At 35.4% G+C, this 12,583-nt stretch overlaps 1 protein-coding gene and 1 pseudogene across 1 annotated transcript; one reads left to right on the top strand and one right to left on the bottom strand.

Annotated features, from left to right (window-relative positions):
• Positions 1 to 487: 487 nt before the first annotated feature.
• LOC111367760 (uncharacterized protein At1g51745) lies at positions 488 to 6,417 on the top strand. Its single transcript, XM_022988803.1, has 3 exons — positions 488 to 1,177; positions 3,652 to 4,526; positions 5,063 to 6,417. Exons 1-3 carry the CDS (start codon positions 996 to 998, stop codon positions 6,088 to 6,090), a joined length of 2,085 nt encoding a protein of 694 aa, XP_022844571.1. The 5' UTR covers positions 488 to 995; the 3' UTR covers positions 6,091 to 6,417.
• Positions 6,418 to 6,588: 171 nt separating this feature from the next.
• On the bottom strand, positions 6,589 to 10,687 carry LOC111366860 (annotated as a pseudogene).
• Positions 10,688 to 12,583: the final 1,896 nt, after the last annotated feature.

Below are 12,583 nucleotides of genomic sequence, written 5' to 3'. Positions count from 1 at the left end.
TATTAGGCCCGGTTTGGAAACGATTTTGAAAATTGATTTTTTGATCGTTGGGAGAAAAGTTGAGCCATATGTGAGAGAAGAAGTCAAACTTTACTACTGTAATAATGAAATAATTATCAAAAAATCAATTTTTTTGGGTGAAAATCACTCCCGAATATCCTCTTAGACATTTAAATTTGATAAAATTCATTTTGGATAGGCATGCCAACTTACTGTAATTGCACTTAAAAGAGTTGAACAGCTTCAACTATTTTTTTTTTTTTTTTTTAGAATAATACTATTTGTACATTTTCTATCTTTCATATCATTTATCTGTATACCATTATGTACACAATAATGTACAAAAAAATACCTTTTTTAATGAAAAGTGCCCTTATATGGGCTGTTTTGCATTTGAATTGGGCCTGTAAACCGTTAAAACTGAAGGCCCAAAATCCGTACCCCCTCACTCTCGCTATGCTAAAGAGAGCCTCCTAGGCGTAGTGCATGTGATGCACAACTCGTACACCCCTCACTGAGTCAACACCAACGATTACATGAATCGCCTCTCGATCTGTAAGTTCACAAAAAGATCCCAGAAATATGAAATTCCCCTAATATCTGATGGAAACCCTAACCCTAACCCTAGCTCTAGTCTTAGTGCCAATTGGTTTACTCAGATCGTCCCTTCGTTCAATTCTCAATGCCAAATTCAATCTCTCTTTCTTCTTATCCGCTGATTAGCTAATTAAAACCTCAAATTTTTTTCGTGATCATCAGATCAAAATATTTGGTCCTTTCTGTTTTTCGTGTAGTTCCTTTCTTTTTTTCCTAATTTTTGTATTGTTAATAATTGGTGTAGAGGTTTTATTTTCCGTTATGCATCTGTAGAATAATTTTGTTCGATTACAAAAAATAATAAAACAGGAAAGTATTTTTTTCCGTTTTATATTTAATTATATATATACATTGTATCGCATATATATAAAGAGTGAAAGGGACAGGGACAGAGAAAGATGGGGAGTTCGGAAACTGGAGGAGTGGATTGCAGCGTGGGGAGTATAGTGTGGGTCCGGAGGCGAAATGGGTCTTGGTGGCCAGGAAAGATAATAGGGACTGAAGAGCTCTCGGCGTCCCATATAACGTCTCCACGGTCCGGAACTCCGGTTAAGCTTCTTGGAAGGGAAGATGCAAGTGTGTAAGTCTGCACATTAATTCAAAATTGCTTTTTATTTGACATTTTTCTACTACATTTGTTGGTGTATAGCTGTGATTTTCGTGGCTGCATGTGCTTATTGTTGGATTTAGAACGATGAATTAAATTTCTTTCATCGGTGTTAATTGTTGGCGCCTGAATTGAATTTTCACGCACAAGACAAGGGGAACTAAATTACTGAAATTTGACTTTGATGATTTGACGTTTATTGTAACACACTTGGCCATGCTTCAGCAATGCATTATTTTGCTGTTTGTGGATGGGAAATTCCTTTGATAAATGAGTTGGTCTGTGTGTAATTCTGATACTCTTTGGACATATAATGTAGGCCAAAGGATATAGAAGTTATATATATGTAACTTATCTGCTTGCTTATCATCTTTGACTGATTAATTGTCCTCTCCAGTTAGAATCTCTTATCCAAAATTTCTAAACTTGTGTAATTTATAAGGGAAATTTTTTATTGAATGGAAGATCTTAAAATTTAAAATGCTAGGTGTTGAGCATAATTGGGAATTCTTTGAAGGAATTCATGTGTTGGATTCTTGTACCGATCCAATCAATTTACTAATTGCTTTAGTTTATAAGATGTCCATAATCCTCATGTAGTTTTCTCAGTGTGAACCTTGAGGTGGTACATCTCCATATTTTTTTTTGTATTGTTTTAGATCGTTTGAAAGGTATTTCTCCTTTTTCTGCCAACATATGTATGTGAGGCCTAGGCTTCCTTTTATTTTAGTTATAAAGATTTAAGGTGAAGCTTCCAAGAAGCATGGACTCCTCTACCTTAGCATGAACTGAATTATGATGAACTTACTGAACCACTAAGCTTTCATACCACACATAAAGAACATGGATAAACTATCATATTTGTCAAAATTATTTTTGTTTAAAAGCAAGTAATATTTTTATTTTGGGTGCTTTCTTCAAAAACGGCTGCTCTTGTCTCTGTTTGCGCTCTCATTCCCACTCCCACTCCACTCGTGCTCTCACTTTGGTTTCAGGTATGTTTGTGTGAGGTGCATTGCTTCTGCATAGATTTGAATAATGATTTATTAAGCCTTAGTAACTGAATTAGCCAATTAGGGTTTAGCTGATTCATATTGTGTTTTGCTTCATTTTTATTGCACTTTAGTCACATTGTTGGAGTGATAACAGCATATGTTTAGTCCAAATATGAAGCCTGTAGTTGATTAGAAAGTTTTTCAAGACTGGATATCAGGTGATAATGTAATGCTGTAGGACTAAGGACATGATCTTAGGCCACACAGATACACACGCATCAGGGGTACATTGAATAATATGCAAAATTGCATGATTAAGGATAATGTGCAACAATAATATGGTGAATTGGAAAACAAAAGAAAAATTAATGAGCGTGGAAAAATGTAGAAGAAATATGATTTCACCGTAGAACTAGTTGGAAGCGAGAGGTATGCCAAAACTGCCAAGGATCATTTTGCTTTGTATATTCTAGTAGATTTAGTGATGGGACTGAATGGTGCGACGAAAAGTATTAATGTAGCTGATCCTAAATTCGTGGGGAAATAATACTTCGTTTTTTGATTTTATGGTTGAAAGATGCTGTCTATGTGACCATCTTTACAGCTGCTGTAACCAGGGTTCTTGTGCATGAAGGTTGTTTTTCTTGATCATAGATTAGGCCTTGTAGGGAGAGCTTGAAACCTTTTGTATTTGCATCTTCCTGTAGGTTATTAGTATTATAGAATAACAAAGGGACTGCTGTAATGAAAATGAATATTGAAATACAAAAATTTATTAGAATGGCATGAGAAATCTATTCACTGAAAGATTGTGGTTGCTAGATGGCAAAGGCCTTAATTGAGTGTGTAGAACTGTAGAGAAGTAGAGGTCATTGATATACTTCAAAAATAGAAGACAGGTAAACCTCTGAGCAGAATAAGTGGTATTAGGGGAAAAAACCTCTGAGCAGAATAAGTGGTATTAGGGGAAATTTTCTCTTCATTTGCAGAGTTTTGAGGTCTTGAAACTTGTTGTTCTCCGAGTTTCAATGATTTAATTTCTTAAAATTTCACATCTGTAGTTGAGATGTTAAATGCCAGCGGACTCACGTTGTCTTATAAGTTCATTCCTGAACTAAATGGAAGGACAATTTGAGTACAAATCTGATACTCAAATGATTTGAAAAGTAATTGCTAAAGTTGCCCAAACTCTAGTAGTGTTGTTTCCATTTCTTTGAATAACTTTTTGTATAACTTCTATAAGGAACACTTATAACTTATCATCGCTGATTTTGCTGCCATTTGCAATTCATTTATTTTCTATAAAATATGGAAGTCAGAGGTTCTCATAATAAATAATTATTTCTTAGATATTATGTAGATATACACTGGTCTAGAAGAAATAATTATTTTGTAGTTCTTTTCACTCAGTTGTTTATGTGTTACAATGTTTATGGCTATGTGTACTCCCAGAGACTGGTACAATTTGGAGAAATCTAAACGTGTGAAGGCGTTTCGGTGTGGCGAGTTTGACGAGTGTATAGAAAGGGCTGAAGCTTCTCAGGGCATGCCTCCAAAGAAAAGAGAGAAATATGCACGTCGGGAAGATGCAATCCTCCATGCTCTTGAACTTGAGAGACAGTTATTGGAGAAAAGTGGGAAAGTGAGTTCTGCTTCTGATGATAGGAACAAGAAGTCTGAAGATGTCACTTATTCAGGTCACTATGAAAATGGAAGTGGAAATCAGATAGATCCCAGGTCTCTTCAAGTTTCTGAGAGGCTTGGTTTGAAAGTTGCAGAGAACCATGTGGCGAATCATATGCATGGAGATAAAGTCCGGGAGGGAAACCAACTGAGAGGAGATGATGATAATGCTGGTGTACTACCCCGGATGAGAGGATTGCAGGACATTGGTCTTCGGAGTGCTCTGCTGCAAATGCATAAGCTTTCTCCTTCAGTAGATTCAAATATTTCTCCAAAACCTCCTGTTGTTTGCAGCACTCCTGCACTCCCTAATGATGCTTTTTCAGCAGACTGTAAAGCTGACCCCAATATAGAAAATTTGTCAGACAATAGGAAAAGGTTGGATGAAAGCTTGGCCGACGTATCCATTGTCAAGAGGCACAGACAGCGCCCTCTTACTCAAGTACTGGAGAATAGTGCAAAATTACCAGTTCCAGAATCTCAGATGGAAACATCCATTTCCAAGTTTGAAGAAAGTTATAATCCACATTCTGCTGATTATGGTGAAGAGCACACTTCTGAGTCCACAGAGGACACTGAAACAGATTCTTCTGAGACCGATACAATGGAATCAGAGTCTGATGACGAGATGACTGCTCTTTCTGGTTAGATTTTGTCTATTTGCATTTCCTTTTGAGGAAGCGTCTTTAATCCTTTCATGCTATAGCATGTTAAGTTTGTTCTCACAGCCGTCTTTAATCCTTTCATCCACCTTAAGTGGGCTATCAGTTTTTCGTTCTTCTTTGGTCATGTATGTCATTGCATTTCTATGCCAGTCTTGCCTGGAAACTGACATTTCAGTTTCTTGTTCAGATAACCAGGAAATTACATTTCTGTATTATATTTTAACTGAATTTGGAGCCAGCCAAAATTTTATCATTCTAGTTTTTCTTTTGTGCCTATGGTTATTTTTGCTTAATATTACTACATCGCTACAAATATCACCCGATATTACTCCTCGTCCAATATGCATGACACTGTACTCTAAGGATTGACCTGTTTATATGAAATCACCGTTCGTCTTTCTTTACAGTACCCCCCCATTGCTTGTTCTGTTGATTATGACTTTATTCTTGTTTGTGTGTTCCTTCCACCAATGAAGGGGGGATTTTTTGTGCTAACTAAGGGTATTGGTTTCCAGATGGTTCTGCATCCATAGAATTACAACCCAAATATCCAAGAACTGAAGAACAAGAAGAACGTGGAGGCATGAGCAGTGATGACCTTGATGAACTGGAATTTGGAGATGATACCCCCCGTTCTTTTCACAACAATCCACTCTCGGCTAGCATGGAGGGGTCCAGATGGCAGCTGAAAGGGAAAAGGAATAACCGTGGTCTTATGAAGAGGTCTGATGCGGAAGTTTCCAGAGGATATATACATGGAAGAAAGTCGAATTGGAGCAGTAGTGGTAAAAAATCTGATTTGATTGAGAGAAATTTTAGGACTAACATGCCTGGATATGGATCTACAGGTCTCCCAGATGGCTTGGTTTGGAATGATCACTCATCCAAGAGAGGATATTGGGACGATTCAATCGATCCTTTATCTGCTCAGCATCATTTTGGTGGAAGGACCATGTTGCTGGACGTGGATTTGAAGGTTCAGGCGAACAACTACCGAAGAGATGTCCCTCTCATTTCTTTGCAGAGTAAGCTAAATGGACATGCTATAATAGGACACCCAATCCAAATTGAAGCTCTTGAAAGTGGTTCCTCAGAAAACCTTATTCCTGCAACTGATCGTTTTTATCCTGAGACATCGGAGAATCATACAGCACTTACACCCGTATGGACGACTGCTCGTAGAACATCAAATTTTCGGGTTCCACGACCACACGTTTCCTCGGCAATGAGTAGTGAAAGTAAACCAGATCTTCAAGTTGTTGTTGACCAATACAAAAGAATGCCATTTGGACACTCCCAACATTTGGACAGATCTCCAAGAAATTTACCGACAAAAATTATTCCATCTTCCAACCAGAAGACAAGAACTCTTTCATCGATTGCTTCAGGATCGAAACATTGTGTTGATCAACAAGGGGGATGCAACGATTATGAAGCAGATGGGTTGAAGAAAAACCAGGACACACCACCAACAGTAGCTTGTATACCCGTTAAGTTGGTATTCAGTAGGTTACATGAGGAGTTGGCTGGGCGCCATCAGTAATGAAGTCATGAGTCATGATCCCGAATGTGGAAATAAAAGACGGTAATCGCCATTAGCCTTGATGTAAATTCTTAGAGAGTAATAATAATATGACCCCCAGATCAAACCGTTCTTTTCTTCTGAAGCTCCATCTTTGTATTTATTTTGGTTTAAAAACCTGTAGAACGGATTGAAACATGAAATGAAGAATCATAGGATGTTTTGAAGGATATATATATTTGGCTGGCTTTGTATGCACAAGAGGATGGTGCTTTGGTGTGCTCTAGGGATAGAAATACATAATGTAGATTTTATATAGATGAATATACAATCGTATCTTGACATGTATTTAATGTGAGCTTTATTTTATTATTTTTTCTTTTTTAGCTCTGAATTCTCTACATTTTTCACAAGCGTTGAATCCTAATCTGCTCGTTGACTTTTTCGACTTTTGATATCAGGCAAACGGAGTAGACATTTTTGAAGATGAACAGAGCTTTGAAGAAAACCACATTCACATAATTTTGAAGCACATTAAAATTAAATGCCTTTCATCTCTTTTGAAATAATACATGGAGAACAAACACGGAATTTACATTGTTAGGGAAAAAAATTGTTGCAAAATTCAAAGCTATAACTGAAGCGCATAAACTAACAATGCTCCAACTCCACCATTACCAGCTACAAGCCCAATGATGACTCTAATAGGAGGCAGTCCGCTGCCGATAGCCTTTCCCATGTTACCTTAATATCGTGCAAATATCCTCTTCGGCGCTCTACACTGGACAGGTGTAATCTTCCAGCTGCATCATAATAGAAAGTCAAACAGGAATCTTATTACAGATTAATTGATTGCTCGTACAAAGTACTTGTTTCTAGGATAAAATTCAGAAGAAAGGAGAAGAGAGCTAGCCTGCTCATCAAAAGGTTTTTGCAAGGTATATATGAATCCACAATCAATGCATATATGAGTTGCTCGAGCCTGAAAAAATGTTGAACCAATTTACTTGTTGAGATGAACAGAGAATACATGTATGGAAAAGATTATGATGCCAAAGTGAGCCTCCCCTTTTGACATCAACCTCTGCACCTCTATATGGGAAAATAATTCAAAGATTATCAGGCATAAAACATGGTCAATTTTATATGCCTTAGTACTCCATACGAGTATTGTTGAAGCAGCGTAAAGGTGGCGTGACACTGAATTTTATAGCTACATTTAACAGATACATCCCTCTATGTTCAAAGCCTTGTATAATATAGCTATGATCATCCAGCAGGAAAGGAAACATTGCAAATTCTCGTACCAATATTCACATAGGAAGACTGAACATAGCTTCAATAGCATTCAGTTACATTTTGAATATATGTAAAAAAAAAAAAAAAAAAATTTCTTGTTTGTAGTTCGCTATATGTTTGGGCTACTCACTGAAAAATCCTTTCAAATTTCAAAGATAATTATTCCCCCGTTAAAAACTAAATAGAGCCAACAAACATATTTCAGTGTTTATCCGGTTAAGAGGAAATTGATAGCACTGTAACTTCTAATGGCTTCAAATGCAATCCCAAAAAAGACATGTTAATAAAACCAAGTGAAGTGTCTACGTACATTCAAAAGTAAACCAGGAGAAATTTGAAATTTTTGAAGATGTTTAGATCTTGGGTCGTTCTCTTTTTAACCTCCCATGTCTCCAATTTACCCAATCCATATGAACCAATTTGAAGTTCTAAGGAATTCCTCGAAGTGACAAAGCTATCAGGAGAATTGTATAAGAATTGATCTGGCATAACATCCTCATACTTATATTCATTCTGACCTTTTCAACATCGCTTTGAGAGAACAACTCAAATATGAATGACGAAGAAATATGGGAACTTGTTCTTTCTAAAGCAATACACATGGACAGGGAGAGTAATAAAAGATCATATTTTTTGAACTCAATCACACACACTAAAATGCCATTTAATACATATTTGAAGGAATGATAATGGAATAGCAGTGAGTCTGTATTCCTGAAAATTTCTTTCAATTTTCTCTAAGGATCATTGGATGAGAAAATAATTTGGAAACACACTTTCAAAATTAACAGCTTATAATTGTTTAAATAATCTTGGGGAGGTTATTTAGTCTAGACTTTTATAGATTTTTTGAAGTGATAGACTTTTATGGAATTCATAATCTTTATTGACTTTGAAGTCTGTCATAGATTTCTATAGACTTTCATTTAAATTTTTTTTGTAAACTTCAATAGAATTTATTTGACTTTTACAGACTTTTATTTTAGAAAAAAAATTATTGTACAAATAACTTATTGTGCATCCTTGTTTAATTGAGTTATTTATTTATGCACTACAATTTAATACTATTATAAACCTCTACTTGCATGGCCAAATGATTCAGCACATATGGGAACAAAATTATATTTTTTTATGTCAATAAAAATATTTTTTTAAAAGAAAATAAAAAATATTAGTCATCTCAATTAGATAAACAAATAACCAAAATTAAAAAGTATAACATTTCAATATTCTTTGCTGAAAAAGAAAATTTCTAATGTTTAATATTATCAATATGTCCAAACTTTAAAAATATATTAAACAAGCAACAATATACAAAAATTTAATTACGAACTAATCAATTTTTTTTTTTGTAAAACGTTATAAAAATTTAATAAAAAAATGATTTTTTATAGAAGAATAGGAGGAGACGATGAAAAAAAAGAAGAGAGAAAAAAATCTTGTAAGAAATTTTTACAAATTGATCTTTTTTCATAGAAAAAGGGTGAAAAATAGGAAAAAGAAGAGATAGCAAAAGGGATGATAAAAATAATAATAAGAACAACATATTGAAGAGAGAGAGAAAAATATTGATTTTTTGTATCATAACTCTAGGATAGGCAGAATGAAACAAGAAAGAAATGTTGAGGAAAAATAAAAATTAAAAAGTAAAAGTAGGGATGTCAATTTGGCTCGTCGGCTCATACAGCCGGACTCTTGGCTCGATAGTATAGAAACAGCTGCATTTTTTTAAACAATAATAAAAAATCACGAGCCAGCTTGGCTCGATAAATCCCGAGCCAAAAGCTCAGGTTAAGCCTAGATATTTTGGCTGAGCAAAAGTTCAGTTAGGTCAAAAAAAAGCCCTAACCATTTTTACTCATTGACATCTCTAACCAAAAGACCTTTTTTTTTTAAGTCTTTCAAAATTTGGGATGAATGAGACACAAATTGTAAGATTTTGTATGTGTACTTCCTATTTAAAATTAGCACGTGGAGGATTTTATAAAACTGATTGACATTTTGAATGCCATCATATTTTAAAAAGTTTTGACCTCTGTTTGGGAGCGCTTCTTTTCACAAATAATTGATTGTTTGACTGTTGAAAATGGGCGGGCCCCACTTCTGCCACACCTTATACACCCACAACAATTGACAAGTCAAATGTGATTGCACTTTGCCAACTGCCATTTTTGCCCTTCATTGCTGGGTAAGCATAAAATCATTGAGGGGCAATCATGTCATTTCATTTAAAATGTGGAGGTAAAATTGTCACAGAGATAAAATGCATTCCTACCCTACTACACCTAGTCAAATGGTCACTGCATTGGGTCAATTATTTTATTACAAAAATTCTGATAGAATTGGGATTAAAAGCGCTCCTAGCTCCTAGACAGAGGCTTGATTTATAACTCCAAGACTATTAAGGACTTTGAAAAAGTCTATATTGAATACACCAGGACTTTGAAAAAGTCTATATTTAATACACCAAGACTTTTATAGAGTCTTTTTGAAATTCAAAGGCCTTCACTTGTTATATCAATAAAGTTCAAATTAATGTTAATGATTGATGCAGTTGCAGCCTATTATTGTTTATTGAATTAATATAAAGGAAACATTGTGGAATCAGTAAAATAAGTGTTCTAACATCTAGTCAATAAGGAAAGACAAGGATAGTTAAGCTGGTAGAAGAGCATGAAAATGAAACACGCTACTACAACGGAATAATGCAAACACTATAGGGGAATAGTAAAGACACGAAACTAACCTGCAAACAACAAAGTAGACAGAATCAGGCTTTGCTTGAATGTCAGTTGTTGTGAATCCGAGCTTATCAGCAGGTCAAAGTTCGTCTCCAAAGAAGCTACTGGTGTAAAGCACCTGGTCCCCAACTTTGAGTCTTGCTTTTGCAGCATTCCCGCCATTTTCCAAGCCCTGAATCTTTTGAGTGCATATTGATTGAATATTTATTTTCCGACCCTGAATAAAAAAATTTCGTTACAAGTGATAATCATCAAACTCAAATTCCATGAACAAATGTGTGTTTAAATGTGAATTGAAAAAAAAAAAAAAAAAAAAAGGAAATTACTCTTGATTATCAATCCACCTGATTTTTGCCCCAAAGTCAGGCCCAATGGCTTGTCAACTACAACATCAATGTTCTTTGCAGCAGCAGTTCTGGCAGTAATCTCAAGCCCCCTTTTCCTCACACTTCCACCACTGCTCTTGCTCTATCAAACTAAAGAAATGAATGTAGCCTTTTTGTCGTTTTGAACTGAAAGCCCCCGCAAACTTGTTTTCTGTTTTCATTCAAGAGTTTCATCAAACACAAAAGCCGCATGATTTTCTTATATCAATATGAAGAAATTAAAAGACATAGAACCCAGCAAAAAAATACTTAAAATTAAGTCAGTAAGTTTGAATTCCATTTGGCATATGGGTTTCCGGTGAAGGCAGCAGAGCTGGAAGAGGAGGCACCTGCAACGGTGACTGCTGACATTTTTTTGGCTTTGCCGCACACAATTTCAAGTGACGAATGGGCAAATACTGTGTATGAGTGTGTATCATCAGTATTAGATAATTCTGAATGGAATTATGTGGTTGAGAGTACAATATTGGATAATCTTTTAATGGAGAGAGGGTGGAGTTTTTGGGATGGCCACACGCCATGTTGAATCAATGCACCTCGAAAAACACAAACTAACAAACTTATATCAACGTAGAATTGTTGCTTCCAACAATATGAAGAGATTTAGGATGCATTTGATTTGTCGTTTTCAATTTTTCAAAACACTTATTTGGTCTGCTATTTTCGAAAATATATTTTGAAAACAAAGTAAAATTTATAATATAAAACTAAAAATGATTTTTTTAACGTTCTGAGTACTTTCGATTGAACACTTAAAACTCGTTAAATTAAACTTAAAATTCGAATTAAAACATAAAACAATTTGCCCTCTTCTCACTCAACCTAATCGATTCCTCTCCTTTCTCACTTGCCACCTTCTGCCAACAAGTCCATTCAGCGGCGTCCTCCATCCGGCAATATCCTCCACTCCGATGATGTCCTCCAATCGAGTGAGCATGTGCCTAATCTTCTCTCTCCAAACTAAATAATCAAAATTGCAAACACTCTTATGAAACAGATTCAATTACAACTGATAGAAGGTAGTTAAAACAGTTATGCTAAGATTAGTTAGATACAACTAGGACCAGCTAAGACACGGTTATGAGTAGTTAAGAAATTGTTAAGCAGTTAATCCACTTTTTATGTTAATTAGTTGGTCTATAAATACTCGAAGATGTAATCTGTAATTGCTCAATAAACTCAGAATTCTTCTTCTTCTATCTTCTCTGGTTTTTTTTTTTTTTTTTTTTTTTTTTTTTTTTTTTTTTCTGTTTTTTTTTTTTTTTTTTTTTTTTGTCTAATATTAGCTACCCCATGTCAGAATTATCCTTTATTCAATTTATCAACGTTTCAGCTCAGGAACTTCACATGGTATCAGAGCAAAGAGTGGGTTCTTTTGCTAATTCATCTCGTTCCTGAATTGCTTCGAATCATGGCAAGCTCCCTTTTCAATCCTACCGATGATCCAACTAGTTACTATTTCTTGCATCCTAGTGACAACCTAGGTGCTGTAATCGTCTCTGAAATCTTCAATGGAGATAATTACACTTTTTGGAGCTGCTCAATCTCTATGGCACTAAGTGTAAAGAACAAATTGGCCTTAATTGATGGTTCTTTACAAGCTCCAAATACACCCTCTGGTATTATATACAACTGCTGGGTTCGTGCAAATAACCTAGTGTTATCTTGGTTATTGAATTCCATCAGCAAAGCGATTCACCAAAGTTTGTTATATATTACATCTGCACATGAAGTCTGGAAAAAGCTCAGGACTAGATATATTCACAGTGATGGTCCTAGAGTATATCACTTGGAAAAGACTCTCAGCTCCATTTCTCAAGGCTCACAGACCCTCACAATGTATAACAATTCATTCAAGGCCACTTGGGATGAGTATATCAGCTATAGGCAATTGTTAAAATGCAGTTGTGGAAAACTTTCAAGCTGTACTTATGACATACCAAGCAACATATCCACCACTCAGCAATCAGATGCTGTCATGATAGCCTTAATGAATCTTACTCTGCACTAAGATGTCAATTGCTACTTACTTCTCCACTCCCATCACTTGCTCGAGTATATTCTCTACTTCTTCAAAAAGAAAGCCAA

This window comes from Olea europaea, chromosome 18, assembly GCF_002742605.1.
Source record: "Olea europaea var. sylvestris chromosome 18, O_europaea_v1, whole genome shotgun sequence".
Taxonomy (NCBI): Eukaryota; Viridiplantae; Streptophyta; class Magnoliopsida; order Lamiales; family Oleaceae; genus Olea; species Olea europaea.
This window is presented reverse-complemented; position numbering and strand designations above follow the sequence as displayed.